Raw genomic sequence first — 17,084 nt, 5'->3', positions numbered from 1 at the left:
CTATTCCTGGTTCCCATTTTATCTTACCCAGCCTTTGCATCTTTTAATAATTTTAACAGCCAGTTTCAGTGAACTGGTTTGAATTGGTTGAATGACACAACTGCATATGAGTAAACTGAAATCTATTTCTATTGCCACTTAAAAACATTTCCCAATAAATGCTAGTGAATATCTGTACTTTGTCTCTATATTAGCCACTATGGGAAAAAGTGGGGTACTGTATAAATCAACAATAAATAAATACAGTATCTTGTTTTATTCATGCTGTTATGCATGCTAACCAAAATTCTTCAAGAGATGTTGTCAAGCTGTTGTACCTAATCCTGTTGAAACTGACTGCACTTATCTTTTCTCAGCTCTGTGTTGTGTCCTTGGCATTGTTCAAAACACTTATCAGCTTGCATTGTGAAGATGTGATGCTCCAGCTAGTTTTAAGGTAAAAACCAAACAATCTTCCATTACACTGTAGTCCAAACCTCTTGCTGGCTATTTATATCCTCTAGCTGGTTTTTACATTTTGTTGTCTTTATGCCTTGTATTGGCGGGTGGGAAATAACTGCATCCACTGTCATGGAAGAAGATCACAAACATTTGTTTTGTTATGAATTCACAATGAAAGAAGTGTAAAGAAAGGAAGAAGAAGGAATGTGTTCAAAAATTACAAACCATTTTAGGATGAAAGTATTCTCTCCAATTTAGCAAAATGCATGAAAGAATTTGCATCCATATAGACTAAATACATGAAGAGTCTTCTGTATAAAGAATTATATATCTTGTTTTTGGAAAAAAAGGTAGGAAGGAAAACCAGAAATATATTTCTTGCTTCCCAGTTCTGTGTTTTTCACCCCACTACACAGCATTCAAATAGTCTGCTGTTGATAGTTAATTTGCAGTACAAGAACTGTTTTCATGTTTGTGACTTTACTAGCCAGTTATAACTTGGTTACTGGAATATGCTATTTTATTATGACTTTAAAACAGGCTTAATTAAGCATTCCTGAGTAACTAGTAAATCAGTTCACTTCCTTGTGGCACATGCCTATAAGCCAACTTTTTGATTCATTAACTAGCTTTATTTTTCCTTAATCAAGGAGAAGTGGTGACTTATAGAGATAAACCTTGTAGCATTCATAACAGCAGCCTAAAGGCTATCATCAGTCTCTTTTATAATTTTTGTAATTTGGTGATTTTAGGTGTAGGGCTGAAACTAATTAATAGAACATATACAGTACTTTGCATTCCAGGTTCAGCCAATGGAATATCCTGATAGGAATCAACTCTGCTGAAACCACAGAGTGCTATTACTCATTAATATAAACTACACTATTTTCAGATAGAAGACCCCATTTCTTGCTCCTTAATATGGAAACTGCATGCTATCTTTGGGTGGGGAGAAATTAAGTGTTCAAGACCATAATCACTTTCTCCCCTTCTCTTTTACAATATTTTAAAATCACATTTCAAATTACAGTGCCCCCAGAAAGGTATATACAAGAAATATCATTTGATAAATATAAAATCCACTAAATTTAAATCACATTACATCTCACTAAAATGAATTTCAACAATATGAAATGTTCACTAGTTCACTGCTAGTATTTTTATGTTAGCATCTGATAGCATTTCTCAGGTTGTATTCCTGTACACATTACAGCCCAATATTCTGTAATTCTGCCCTGTTGTATTTTTCATATCTTATAGACATAGTGACCTAGATCCAGCTGCTAGTCCCAAATAAAGTAAACCCAGTGAATCAATCAGATTTGCATAAATATTTACTTACTGTTTAGTGCAACATTCAGTTGGTCTACTCTGGCTAGGGCTAGAAACTGAAGCCATATTATATTATATTGGACTAGCCATATTATACAACTTTGGCCCATTTGTGTACTTTAATAGAAGAAATGAATGAGGACCAGATCAGGCGGCAGTGGCAGCTGCTGCTGCTGCTGCTGCTATTATTATTATTATTATTATTATTATTATTATTATTATTATTATTGTTTATTTATATAGTGCCATAAATTTGCACGACACTTTACAGAGATTAATTAGTTAATTAGACATTTCCCTACCCTCAGGCTTACATTCTAAAAAGACATGACGCAGGAGGGGAAGGGAATGGCAGTGGGGAAGGGGATCAAGTCCAGCAGATCTCTCTGCTGAGGCTTGGACCATGACAGATGGACTGGAGGGAGGGATCTCCTTCTTACTCTGAGCTAGGCCTGATGAAGCTGGACCTGCCTCTCTCCCTCTAATACCAGGTGGTATCAGATAAACTAAAGGGAGGGCTCACCTTCTTACTCTGGGCATTGATTATGGACCAACTTCGAGCTTGTAGGATCTGCTTTGTTGTTGTTTTTTACTAGAACCAAATGTCCACCAACCAGAGTGCAGGGCAAAATAATGCCTTGCAGGGAGGTATACTTGGGGAATAAAGGAACAAGGAGTTGAGCACATACACAACCCAGGAATATATTTTCATTATTAGCATTTAGATCATAGTGCTTTCCCACATAAACATCTATTGCCAGACTTCCCATATCCAAATTTCTCCCATCTCATCAGTTTAACACAGAAAGAGGCAGAGTCAAAAAACATTTTCTGTTAAATGGTTGAGACCCAGAAACACATGGTAATCTACTAATGGCGAAGCAAAAATACACCAGTGGCTCCTAATCTACCTTCTTCACATCCCTGGGATAGAAAATCTCCTTATTTGAAGGTATCGTTGTAGTTTCTTAAATAAAGTCTCTGTTGTTTTAGGTACTTGATACCCTGTAATCACATCATGTTCAGCCAAAGATGGGCTGTGAGAGAACGAGACTGGTATTCTGTATCTGCTGCTAGATTGCTTGCCTTGACTCCAGTTTGCTGCTGTAGTGGAATTACTTTGACTTTTGAAAGACAAGAAAAAGATTATATCCTGTGGAGAAAGAACATGCATGGGGCAGGTAAAATTGTCTCTGAATTTAATTTCTGTTTTGTCACTCAGAGCATGTAGAGCAGTGGTCCTCAAACTGTGCTTTTTAAGGGATTTTGGACTTTAGCTCCCAGAATCCCAGACTATTGGCCAACATGGCAGAGGCTTCTGAAAGCGGAAGTCCAAAATCTCTACAAGGTCACAGTTTTGGGACCACTAATATAGAGCATAATGCATAATGTAAACCAAGCTTCCATGATGAAAGAATACCTTCTGTAGAAGAAGGCAACTTTTGATCCAACACATGATGTCTGTCAAGAGAGCTTATGTATGAAATATCACTGGTATATTATTTTAAATATTGCCAAAGCCTAGCTGTGTTGCAGTGATTGACTATGAATCTGAGAGGCCAGGTTTGAATCCCTCCTCAGCCATGGAAACCCACTGAGTTACTCTGGGCAAGTCACACTATTGTAGCCTAAGAGGAAGTCAGTGGCAAACCTCTGAGTAAATCTTGTCAAGAAAACCCTGCGATAGGGGTGCTATAAGTCAGAGATACCTTGAAGGAACATAACAACAACAAAACCTAGCCATCTCTGTTTGGCTCCCATTGCCAGTAAAGTTGAAAGAAGGTTTTAGATTGACTCCTGTTCAATAAATTAATGTTGGCTATAGATAGTTGCCTTTTCCTCTGTTCTGTAGAAACTGCTCCTCATGGAGGTATGGTTAACACCAGCATTGCAACAATATGGGCACCAGCTCTAAACTATTTTTTTGTTTGTTTGCCAAACTGTTCTTAACCATTTTCTCTGAAGATGCCAGCCACAGATGCTGGTGAAACGTCAGGAAGAAACTCTTCTAGAACATGGCCACATAGCCTGAAAAACCCACAAAAAACTATGTTTTTAATCTCCTCATTCTTTTTATTATATCTGCTCCTTTTCTTTGTTTTAATTAAGTTTTTGGAGTTTTAAATTGTTTTAATTATAATTTAGAGTGAAATAACTTTTTTTTAAAAAAAATACAAGGTTAAAAATACATACAACATTTTTATTGTTACATTTTTACCACCTTGGCACCAATAAGAATGAAATATAGTTAAATATATCCCTTGTTGGATATCTTCTTGTTCCTTTTCTCACCATGTTCACTGATTGACATATCTCAAGCCTTCTTGATACTTCACCATCTTTGTCTATAAAATGTGACAAGTGGTTCTTCTCATCCCTGCTTTGGTCAGTCAGGCTGATGCCCCTTGGGGAATCATTTATTTATACTTTGGCTCCATCTGTTGTCTGTTAAATATCCAGTATAGTCAGTCTTTGCCTTTGCTTATTCTCTAATGATAGTGTTTGGAATGTGACCATGGAAGTTCATGCCATACCTCCTCCTTTCATAGGTCTCTGAGGGACAAAGAGCCTGTTTCCCTACTTCTGTGTAGTACTCTAATAATCAGCATCATATGTTTCATCAAGAATGAACAAAGGATGTACACAGTGAACAAGTGGTCCTCATGAGGAAACCTTAGTTCATATCCAGGCTCTACTACTCACCTCTTTAGGCAGCTTTGAGCAAAGGCTTCCCTTTCAGTCTAACCTGACATTTTGGATTTCTCTGAAAGTAATCAAAGAGATAAATAGATTTGAACTTACTTTAAGAACTAGATATAGGAAATGAAATCAAAATAAATGGTACCTGTAAAACTCCTATCCATGCTGATCAAACCTGCAGCCTTTTCCCTGTGGAAAGAAATGTTATCCATGCAGACCGATACAATTTGACCCATGTGTTCAAAACTTTATCTTTTTTCCCCCATCAAGTGCATCATAGATACCTCAGGAGATCTCAGTCATAGGTCAGCTAAACAAATTTATTGGAAATTGGGTGGAGATTGGATTCTTAGTGACCAATCCTCATTGCTTCATTGCTTGTGGCTAACAATTGCATCAGATGGATATAGCTCTGATTCTTTTCATAGTGAAAAACATTTCATTGGTCCTCTTGTTCAAGGTATACTATTTTACTAAATATTACAGAGCTTTCCATAAAAAATTAAGGATATTCTGTACCATAGAGAGGTTTATTAAGTTTGGACAAATTGTCTTTTTTCACATTTATTTGATACTTTTCATCTCTTCAGACAAGTTTTTCAGGTTGAGTTCTTGCTTAGCTCTGTTTGGTTTTGAACCAGAAATTCTCCTTGAGCCATTAAAGTTTAGTAAGGTCAAAAAATGCAAAAGTATTTCCTTAAACTTATAGCAGGCAAAGTTCAGTGGTGGTATGGAATAGACTTCATTCAGTTAAATTTGTTTTTAAGAAATTTAAGTTTAATCATCTTCCTGGACCAATTAAGAAAGACAAAAACCGATGTACCTTTGTGGAAAGTGCAGTATTAAGGATACTTTTCCTCAGTACTGCAGCATATGACATCTACTTCTCTCCAGTAGCTACAGATGGTGCTCTCTCTCTCTGCTTTGAAAAATACTGTCTAAAGTGTGGAAAGTACAAGGCATAGGGTAAATATAGTAGCTGCAGTATAAATAATTGTTTTTGCACAATTCCAGTTTATTAACCTTTTGGATCTTGCTGTCCAGAAGTCTACATTACCATTTTGAAAACTGTTAGACTAGTCTACAAAAACACAGATTTTCTTTTATGGACTGACATTAAAAATAAAGATGACATTGTAGATGGCATTATAAATGACAGTGTCAGTGTATATAAAACACAAAGAAGCACTAGGACGAAATAAATTGTGAGAATTCTCAACACAATAGAAGCTTAGTTATCTAGTCTCTGGGGTTTCAGTGGTTGCCAATCTCTTTCCTTTGGCCTAATTCACATAGCTAGCTTTTTTCATAAATGTGCTTCCTATTGAACAATACTGCATATTAAGGTGATACAGATCAAGGATAACCTTGTAACCAAGCTCTAAATTAAAAGAATACTCCTGTGATCTTTGAATGTGTGTTTGTATTATTACTTAGTGCTCTAATTGTGATGATTTCATTTCAGGTTCCCCTGAAGAGTACATAACTGGAGGTGTTATTGACTCCAAATGTATTGTTGAATATGGGAAAACAGTTGATATTAGTTACCTGCAGTACCTCTGGGATGCTCAAACCCTTATACTGCACTGCATGAAAGATTGTGAGATTTGGTCTGCTCCATATGATGGTGAAAATCCTGATCCATATACCTTTATACAAACACTTGCTGAAGAGGATGGTAAAAACCTAAATCAGTCCATTTTCCAACTTAAGTACAGAACCCCTAGCAACTCTGGTTCCTCCCATGTGGCTCAACTGGGGGAAAAGATGCAGCTAGAACTAGAATGGGATGATAGCTATGATACAGGGATATCTCCTGGATCAGATATGGGTTCACCTCAGCATGATGATAATTTACAAAGTGTAGACACACAACCTCCTACCTTGCCACCAAAGCACATTCAAGAGATGAAGAAAAATGCAATAATGTTGATCAAAGGGTCGTATATAGAGGAGTCAGATTTTCAAGATGATGTCATGGTTTATAGGTTATGTGCTCAGAAAGATGCGCAGGAAGTGAACAGCTCAAAAGAAGAACTTTTAACATCAGAATCTCCGAACACACATAACCCAACCATGGTCTTTATTAATGATACCCTTAAACATCCCCAATCAGAATGCAGTGTGAAAAATCAAAACATAACTAAATCCACAGCAGTTGAGATCCACGAAGGAACTGCTGAAACAAGCCCACAGTCTGACTTGGAACTGAAATTGTCTTCCACAGAAGCAGATCACAATGGTAATGTGAAATTGCTGAGCCCAGAAAATGAGGATTTTATTTCTCAATGTGATAACATCATTAAAGAATTGGATTCTAACACTACAGGGTTAGTAGAACTTAAATTGCTTATTCCTGATGCTATTTCTCCTGTGGAAGAAGAAGAGGACTTTGAAAATTTTTCAGCTGACACTCCATCCACAGAAAGTATGCCTTCACCCTTTGGGCCCAAAGAGACATGGTTGAGCAATCCTGCAAGGATCCAGAATATCCCATTTACAGGTGAGATTTTCGAATTAACTCAATTAATTAGACTTTCCTAAAATAATAATGTTGTTCTGGATGGAAGAAAGGGGTGTATGAGTAAGAGACATTAAATATATTGACTGTCAGTAACATTTTATGATATACTTATGTTTGTCGCTGTGTTATGTATTTGGCTTAAGATCTTAACAGTTTCCATAGCCTAGAATTTAGTTTTCCTGTACCGATGAAACAGCAAGTTGTGTAGCTACTGTAGCCACTTCTTGGTTGTTTTTAAACAAAACAAGAGTTGAGCACTAGGTGGCAGCACTGTGGCTGTTATCTGTAACTACCCTCCTTCTTACAGAACATTGAGACATCACATGGCCAAATGGGGAATTTCTCCAGCATTGTTGTCAGTGTGCACTTACCCATCAGAACATGGTGTATTTGTATATGGTGACAGGCATGCTCTATTTGTCCTTGGTCACTACACTGATGTTATTACATTTATGTGTTTGACAATCTTATAACACATTTTTGTACTGAACACCTCAGCTCCTGGAATATGATGGGACAGCTCCCATTTTATAAAACTAACTAATTTAAAATTATATTGAATTGGTATCTGCCTGTTCCCATAAGGATACAAATAATATGACGTAAGAGAGGAATTATCCAGAAAGGAAATGGGGAAGAGGATGGAGGAGCATGCAATATAACACCACATATCAGATAACTATCCATCATTTAAATTGGGTAATACAATTGAATGAACATACCACTATTATGATTATTAATCTTTTCTAAACTAATTGCCCTTCAACTAGTGCAGAGTTTGGCCAGCCCAAAAATAATTAGCTTAAGAAAAAAGCTTTATTAATACTTGTATTTCTTTTGCTTAAAATCCATGGTCCTTGATTTTTGTACAGTAGCAGTTGATGAGGGGCTTTGGTAGGCCAAGACCCACATAGGTCTTTTGGCTTCTACCAAACTAAAACAGTGTACATTTCAAATGACTATGTTAATTCATCTTCATACTCTTAAGTGTTGTTTTCCTTTTCTAACACTAGAGAGATAATAGTTTCTTAGTACTAAACATCAAGCTTTCCCTCTCTCTTGGAATTTTTCATCAGCTTTAAAGCTCTGTTGACATGCTAAGTCTTTTGAGACTTGGGCAGTGATCCAGCCAATAGTTTGAATTGGAAATGGTGCCACTTCCTTTTCCCCACCCACTCCTGCTTTTATGCAGTTTTTAAAATATTCAATGTCATGTAAAACACACCATATCTTTATCTAGTAATGTCTGATCTCCAGTGGACTACAGTACATTCACACAGTCACAGATTTATTATTCCATTACCATACCATGACAGTTTTAAAACAAATTTTGTCTGACAAGGAATGTATGGACTCTTTCTCCAGAAGTCAGTGTGGAGGAGAACTGAACTTTGTATGTGGCACTAATGCTTTGTTTGTTGAGGAAAATAATACCTTTTCCTTCTAATAATTTATGTGATACAAGCCCCAGTCCATTCATCCACAGACAAGGACACAACCAGCATTTCGGTAATGTGAATGTAATGTGGCAAATAAAACTTTTATTATGAATAGGACCCCAATTAGTTTTATGTCTGTGCCTGCACAATGAGTTTTGTATAACATCATTAATTTTGATCTAATTAGTCCATGCTACCCCTCTTGCAAAGCTTGTAAACCTCTACTTGTCACCTGAGATTCTTCATCTAACAAGGGTCCTTCAAGCTAGCTTAGTAATGACAGGTCTATTTATGGTATATGTAACCTGGGTAGGTCTTCAAAAGCAACTCACTGTCTGTGCAGTGGCAGCCCGTTTCCAATGACAACTGTGTATGTATTTCCAGAATATGAGGACATCAAATACCATTGTCCTAGTCCAGTGATGGCGAACCTATGGCATGCGTGCCAGAGGTGGCACTCAGAGCCCTCTCTGTGGGCACATGTGTCGTCGCTCCAGCTCAGGTTTGCCAGAGTTTGTTACTAGAAAGCCAGAGGGACATGGCATTTTGCAATAAATAAGTGGGTTTTGGGTTGCAGTTTGGGCACTCGGCCTCTAAAAGGTTCACCATCACTGTCCTAGTGTTTCTGTCTTGGTCTCTATCACTGGTATTGCTGTTAGCTCCAGTTAACAATAAAACCCAGTGACATTTATCTACAAAGGAAGGACCAGGAAACCAAGGAAGATGCTTTCAAAATGGCTTCTTAAAAATGGGATGACAGTATCCTGGGAGAAGTTTATTGAGTTCTAGAAAAGGGGGCAAGCAATAATTTGATTAAAGCGACCTGGCTTTTAACTGGTAGCACTGTGCATAAGACAAATGGTTATGTTTAAGCAGTGTCATTGCTCTTTTAATATCCTATCTCAGTAACACATTTTCTTTGAAAAGCAGAGGTTAACAGGCCTCAATAACCCCAGACGTATTACTAGCATTTTAATTGCTATGTGGGAAGCTAGAGCAATCTGATCCTAAGCGTATGCTGATTTAGCAGCATCTTCAGCATAGCAAGAGATGAAGATATATCAAGCTGTGCCCTGCTTGCCAGTGCAGCTTTTCTGTAGCTTCTGTACCTTTTAATTGGCCAAAAAATTATGAAGATACTGTAAATGTCAGGACTCCAACCCCAAGCAAAAGTAGTACAAGACTGTCTCACTGTCTGTGCTCTCTGCTAAGCTGAGGAAAAGCATGGGAGATATTTTTTGTGCTAGTGGTTAGGTGCTAATGGTAATTATGCCATTAATTTGAGTCCAAAATACCTATGTCTGGAACCTATGCAGCATTATGAAGGCATCTTCCTATCTGTGAAGTTGAAACCCCAGATCTAGGTTTATAAATCTGGAATTTGGGTCAAATTATTTTCTGGCTTCATCAACCAACCAGGTCATAGAAACGAAAGATCACAAACCTCTTCCTTGATAGGGAAGTTTTGTTTCATTGAATCCATTGAATGCTTCTTGGGCTGTCTGGTGTGGTCAACTGGCTCCCCACCACCAGAGACTGATACCATATTTGTGCCCATTGGCTACAACAGTTTGTTTCTTCCTGGAAACTATTCAGAGACTGGCAGCCAATGACTTACAGACCAGCACTGGTCCAGGGACCACCATCTTGGGTATGATTACCCTCTGTTGTCCTTCAGGTCATTTCCAAGTTATGGTGGTCTTAAAACCCTATCATGGGGTTTTCTTGGCAAGATTTCTACTGAGGTTTTCCTCTGAGGCTGAACAAATGCCGAAGGTCACCAATGAGTGTCCATGAGTGGGATTTTAAAGGACAAACCCAGTTTAAAATATTGTATATACTTGACTATAAGTTGAAAAAAATTGCCCAAAATGACTCTAAAATCCTGTGTAGACTTGTATATGGGTCAGTATGTTCATCCTGCTCAGAAAAGTCTTAAAAGTGGTCTCTGAAAGTGCTGTCAAGCCAGGGAGACACAGAGAGAGGTGACTGGGGCTTCTTTGACAGTAAAAAATGCACAGTCGCAGGCCCCACTCTCAGGGTGACCAGATGTCATAACTGCAATGGAGAACAAGGCTCCAAACATGTGAGGCATTCAATAAAATGTAGGACATTGCAAACTAAAAAGCTAAAAACACTAATAGAAATATAAATTCATTTCACATGGTTTATCTACATATACTGTATTTTATTTTATAATCAACCGTATTTTTCTGCTTAACTTATCTTCCTTGCTGCCATTTTTGTTGTTGTTAACTGCTTTGTGTCAATCTCAACTCATGGTGACCCTGCTGATTAGACATCTCCAAGACCCCCTGTCCTCCACTGCTCTGCCCAACCCCTGCAAACTCATACTCTTGATCTCTTTGAGTCCATCCATCTAGCACATGGTCTTCCTCTCTCTTTCTACTTCCCTCCACCTTTTCTAGCATTATTTTTTTCCCCAACGATTCATGTCTTCTCATGATGTGTCCAAAGTACGTCAGCCTAAGTTTTTTCATCTTGGCTTTTATGCAGTATTAAAACCTTCTCTTCCCCCCACTCCATCTCCCTTACTGGACCTCTCCCAACCACCTAACACCTCTTCCCTTCAGTTCTTTCCTTTCTGAATCCAATATTAAAACCTTTTCCTCTAGCAGAAGGGGTTAGGTGGTTGGGAGAAGTGTACAGAGGGAAAAGGGAGATGGTGGCGGGGGAAGAAAAGGTTTTAACCATGGATTCAGAGGGGAAGGAACTGGAAGGAAGCAATATTAGGTGGTCAGAAGAGGTCCAGAGAATGAGAAGGGAGGAGGAAAGGGGTTCCCCCCTTTTGTCCTTTAAAACCTTTGTTACTTTCCCTACATTTTACTCTTGACTTATCCACGGGTCATATCAAAATCCATGATTTTGGCCCTTAAAACTTCCCTCAATTTATATGTGAGGTCGACTTATAGAGGGATATGTAAAAAAACTTGGCTTATTTCTAAATCAGTTAGAATCAAGTTTCAGGGGGTGCCTGTTGCTTGACACTACTCTAATCTCCCTACACAAATCCATCTTATTAAAGGGCACTGTCTTTAACATGTAATGCAGCAGGTGCATCCTTTGTTGTCTTTCTACCTTCATATTGGCACAAATGCAACAAATGATTTAAAAAAAAAACAACCCCACAATTTAATGCTGTTCTCCTAACATTACTATTGTCTTTCTCTTCTCTAGGCCTGTGTTTTAACAACTAATTTTGTGTGTGTTTTAAATCTGCAGGGCCATTTATCAGTGTGGTGCTATCAAAGCTGGAAAATATGTTGGAAAACTCTTTGCATGTGAATTTGCTACTCATTGGTATAATTACTCATCTGGCTAGTTACCCACAACCTCTTCTCCGCTCCTTTCTGCTTAATACCAACATGGTATTTCAGCCTAGTGTGCGATCATTGTACCAGGTACTTCATTATTTTCTGATACGTTCCAGATGTTTTTGGAAATACATAGTGTTCTCTTACTCTCTATATCCATGGGCTGTAGAACTCCCTTCCAAGACATGTCAGACTAATTCCAGCCCTTTTGAACTCCTGGTAGTCAGCTAAGATTGTATTATTTTATATGACCTTTGGTCCAAAAAACCAGGGATGACTGCTTTAACTATATATGATTTTATACTGTTTTCTAATAAATTGATTTAGATCCAAAACACGCTGCAGAAATAATCCAGTTTGAGACTGCTTTAACTGCCCTGGCACAGTGTTAGGGAATCCTGGGAATTGTAGTTTATTGTGTCATCAGAGCTCTCTGACAGAGAAAGCTAAATGTCTCACAAAACTATAGTTCCCAGAATTCCCTAGCATTGAGCCAGGGCAATTAAAATGGTTTCAAACTGGATTATTTCTGCAGTGTGATTTGGACCATTGTTTGTTTTTATTTTATTATGTTTAATGTTTTAGCTGTTGCATGTAATTTGAGGGGCCCTGGTAGAATAGGAGGTAATGAACAAATGATTTAAGTAAAGAAATTCATTTCCCCCCTCTCAATTAGACTAGATCTATTGAAACAATAAGGTTTACATATATGTTGAGTTACCATTCAGCAGTTTACTATGTGGGTCTGTTGTAGCAACTAGCAACTGGTTTTAGCACTTTCTGTTTATTATTAATACAGTGCCATCAGTGTAACATGTAATGTAGCAGTTCAGCAAAAGACTGATCCTTGCAGTCTAAATGTAGTAAGGGAATAATAAGGGATGAATGCAAGTGAATGCAATTTGCTTTATCTTCAGTTTGCTGTTTTTCCATTTTTCTTCCTTGCCTAATTTGGAATGAACTCTTTGGGGCAGCATTCTGTTAATATCTCCAGGATTGCTATGAGAAAATATCTAATAAAGCCTCATTAAAATGCAGCAGTTAGAAGTCCACCCATTTTAAATAGGAAATCTGTGAATATTTCATCTGGAATTTTCCATGTTTTAAGGCATCACAGAACAGTGCCTTAAAACTGGTACATTAATAATGCCGTTGTTCAGAGTTGGCACTGTAACTATCCTTAATGTGATTTTGAGAGCAAGGGACACAGTACACAGATAATTCAGTACATAACTGAAATGACAATATGAAGATTTATTACTGCTATTGTTCTGGCAGGTGCTGGCATCTGTGAAAAACAAAATTGAGCAGTTTGCTTCCATTGAAAAGGATTTTCCTGGTCTTCTCATACAAGCCCAACAATACCTCCTTCTACGGGTGGACATGTCAGATATTTCTCCAGAGTCATTGACCAAAGGTAAGTAACTGTTATTCTTAATAAGGAGAACTGTTGTGGTACAGTGGTTAATGCTAGTTTGGGAATTGGAAGATCTTAGTTCTAGTCCCCTTAAGTCATTGTGTGACCAGTCTCTCTCTCTCTCTCTCTCTCTCTCTCCTCTCATCTCCCTAAAGAATTATTGTGAGGACAGAGTAGGGAGGAAGAGAGCCATGTACACTGCCTTGAATTCACTGGAGGAAAGGCAGGATATAACTGCAAGTAGTAATTAATGAGCTAATGTATAAAAACACACTATTCTTTCTTGATTTAACAAGATTTGAATAAATGTATGCTAAGTTCATATTACTATGCAGATATATTTTAGGTGGTTTTATTGCTGGTATTAAACATATTTGGGATTAAATATATTGTAAAACATCCCAGTCCATCTTCCTCTTGTCAGATACATAGGGATGGAAAATTTATTTGGGCTAGTTTGCAAGTAGTAACCAACCTGGAGTGGAGTTATCATCATTTGACCTGGCAGGTAGATGTGAAAGCTAGGACCCAGGGAAGTGTGAGCTATTGTCAGACCTCCTGAAAAGGGGATATGAGCGAGAATCCTCTTGGTAATTTACACTGACATAATGCTTTGTTGCACTAGTATAGAGCACTGTCCACCCACCCAACAGTGGGTGGGTGAACAGAAGACAGCTGTTTCCAAAGACAGCTGCTGTACTTGCTCCCGAGCCACTCACAAGCCAGCAAGACCACTACCTTCATTTACAGAGATGAATTTCTGTTCTATCTCTCTCCCATGCTGCAGTGCTGGTAACCATTTTACCCCACTTCTACACTGCTGCTTATGGTAGCATAGTTATGGCAGCCAACAGAATCAATATTAGCTATCTACAGATAGCTATCCAATGATGAGAGTAACTTTTGGCTAAAGACCTGCTAAGGCTATAGCTGCTTTAAGAAGCACGATGAAGCAGTGTTTGTAATACCTTTTTTTTTTTACTTTCTTAGCTGCAAAAATAAAATTAGGTATCATATTACATTTGTATGAACATAAGAGGTAGCATTATAGTCCCATCAGACTATTTATCTACTGAGTTCTCATGCTGGGGCATTTCCCACACCCTGTTAGTTGATCCTTCTAAATGGAGGTGCCAAGGATTGAGCCTGGGATCTTTGGCATGCAAAGTATGTGCTGCACTACTTAGTTATTGTCCTTCCCCTCTCCTATGGCCTGCTGTTTCTCAGGAAGCTAAGGGGAGTGTACAGTGTGTGATTTTATTGTCACAGTGACCTGACCTTTCTAAGGAAAAGATAGTAGCTTACTCAAGCTTACACAACACACACTTCTCAGCTTCTGGTCAAACAATTGACCCTTCGTCCTTAGGAAAAAACCCGAAATGTTTGAGGTTTATGTGGTTTCTGTAATTTCCAATTCCTGAAGGAGTAACCTTCATTACAGGACCAGCAAAATGGTAACTGTTAACATATGTGCACAAGTTGTTTTATTTTTAGTATGACCACATGACAAGAGAGTAGTTCCAAAAGCTCATTTAGGAATCCCAGTCAGAAAAGGCTCAGCACTTTATGCCTGTCGTGAAAGATGGGTATGCCCGACATTTCATGAATGTGGCCTCTCAAGTAGAGTGGACTGTGTTAAAAATAGGTTTAGCCATAGTCCCCTGAGTGAGTGGAGGAGACATTGGTCCTGTCATATAGAAAAATATCCCCTGTTGCAGCTGCCATTTGAATATGTTGCCATCAGCTCTACTGTGTTAGCCAGTCACCTTTTACTGCAGCAACCAAGACACAACTAAAGTCATAAAACAGAGTAGTTGTGTTTAGGGATATGCATTTAGGGAGGCACTTGAACATTTTCATTTTTATAATTTTCTTCCAGTCTTCCTTCCCAAGCAGCTATTTAAATGACCTTACTGAAACAAAAAGTTAGGAAGATAAGAACAGCTACCAGATCCACCAATTATTTTAGCCTTGACACACCATTACTAGTGTGTTACTAATTGGTTGCATTTGGATCACCCATCAAGATAGCATTACTGAGGCATGGATGTCTGATTTTCTCATTTGTGTTGTTGTTATTTGTTGTAAAGTCAGCTTCTACTTATGGTAGCCTCATGAATGAAAGATCTCCAAGTCACCTTTAGTAGCAGCTCTGTCCAGACCTTGCAAACTCAGAGCTGTGGCTTCCTTGACTGAATCATCTATAATGTGCTCTTCCTCTTTCCTGCTTCTTCCACTGTTCTTATACTTTTTTCAGTGAACCATGTCATCTTATGATATGTCCAAAGTATAAAAACTCAGTTTAGTCTTTTTTCCAAGTACTTAAAGTATAATGTTTTGTTGCTTGGAATACGGGATCCATTGTTATACATGCTGCTGCATGGAATATATGGACTCTTTATGATGATGGGTTGTGATGTTACTTGCGGTATTTTCTAGACATTTTTTTGGGGGGGGGTAATTATTCTGTTTTTTTTTAAATTCAGAGGTGTGTGGTACTATAGTTCTGTACAGCTTATCTAAGATTAGTGTTTTTGTAAAAGGGTCTTTTAAAGTTTCAAATAGTGGCATGGCGGTACTGTTTGCTTCCATGCCTCCCATTCAGTCCTACACAGGCACAGCTTTACTCTTAAAAGAAACTTTACCTGAGCTTTAAGAAAATTATTTTTGCTGGCTCTTCCCACTGTTGCAATATATAAGAGCTGTCAAGCTCCTGAGGAAAAAATGATTGCAAGGCTATAATATTCAATGTATATTTCAGTGGGAAATGGCTCCAAGTCCAACACAATCAGCATCAAGTAGTTGGGGGAAGTCTCAAAAATGAAAGGATTAGTTAAAAGGGAGCTTGAAGATTGTTTTAAGATCTCAAAAGTCTCAGATAAAATATTAATAGCTTTTCAAAATTGTTTATAAGAAAGAATAATTATAGAGCCCAAAGACTGACAGTGTGAAATAATAAAGTTCTACAGCCTGGTTTGAGGTACCATAACCCTAAAGGCACCTGATTCTGTCTGATCTTGAAAGCTAAGGAGGGTCAGATCTGGTTAGTATTTGAATGGGAGAGTGCCAATGAATACCAGGTGCTGTAGTCTATATTTCAGAGGAAGAAACTGGCAAAACCACCTTTTTAAGTATTAATTGCCCAAGAAAATCCTTTGAATTCATGGGGTCACCATCAATTGACAGACAACTTGAATACACACCCAAACATAGAAGATGAACCTGCAAGGTATATGGTGGAGATGCAGTTCTTTGTACCAGCCCCCCCCCCCAAGTTTAAGGTTTTCACAAAATCATCTGCCTTGGCAGCTCCTTAAGGCCAGCCAAGGAGACATTAATTCAAAAGATTTCAATACAAACCTAACAACTATTACTACTGTATAAACACCTACTTGAGGACTGATGTCTGCTCTAGAGAGCCTCCTCTATGGCAGTGGGATCAAAACCCTGTTTGAAAATGTTGAAGGGCCTCTTACTTGGGAGCTCTAGTTGTAGAATGCCCTTCCTTCTGAGGCCTGATTGAAATCACTGTTGGTTTCATTTCAGCCCCAAGATAAAACAATTATCTAACGATACTACCCAATTTGTACATGTGCATAGTTTAATGTTATTAATATGTTATATACAGTAGTTTAATGCTTTTAGACTGTAATTTATTTCTTATTGTGTTACATATTAAATTGTTTTGATTTTTTAAAATGTATTTTATTGTATACTGCCTTGAGATCCTTGGATATAGGATAGCATATAAATATTTTAACAAAGTAAAATAAATTATTGGAAAGTACTGCATATGAGAAAGAAAGCCTTAGTGATTGAACATTAACGTTTTGTGAAGAAAGTCTGCTTGTTTTTTGATAATGTCATTTGAGAAGTCATGGACTAAGGGAAAATAT

The 17,084-nt window shown here is 37.9% G+C and overlaps 1 protein-coding gene across 2 annotated transcripts in view; it reads left to right on the top strand.

The window, feature by feature from the left end:
- The window catches only part of FHIP1A (FHF complex subunit HOOK interacting protein 1A), a 98,395-nt gene that overhangs the window by 72,914 nt on the left and 8,397 nt on the right, over nt 1-17,084 (top strand). Inside the window, exons 7-12 of one of the 2 annotated variants that reach the window (XM_042467169.1) lie at nt 357-436; nt 2,767-2,954; nt 5,939-6,151; nt 6,701-6,976; nt 11,680-11,858; nt 13,050-13,188. In XM_042467169.1, the coding sequence (XP_042323103.1) occupies nt 357-436; nt 2,767-2,954; nt 5,939-6,151; nt 6,701-6,976; nt 11,680-11,858; nt 13,050-13,188 (1,075 nt within the window). Of the gene's footprint in view, nt 1-356; nt 437-2,766; nt 2,955-5,938; nt 6,977-11,679; nt 11,859-13,049; nt 13,189-17,084 lie in introns of both variants that reach the window. The other variant, XM_042467168.1, reaches the window with a different exon arrangement.

Source organism: Sceloporus undulatus, chromosome 5, assembly GCF_019175285.1.
Source record: "Sceloporus undulatus isolate JIND9_A2432 ecotype Alabama chromosome 5, SceUnd_v1.1, whole genome shotgun sequence".
NCBI lineage: Eukaryota > Metazoa > Chordata > Lepidosauria > Squamata > Phrynosomatidae > Sceloporus > Sceloporus undulatus.
The sequence above is the reverse complement of the archived record's forward strand: the minus strand, read 5'-3'. Positions and strand labels throughout refer to the sequence as shown.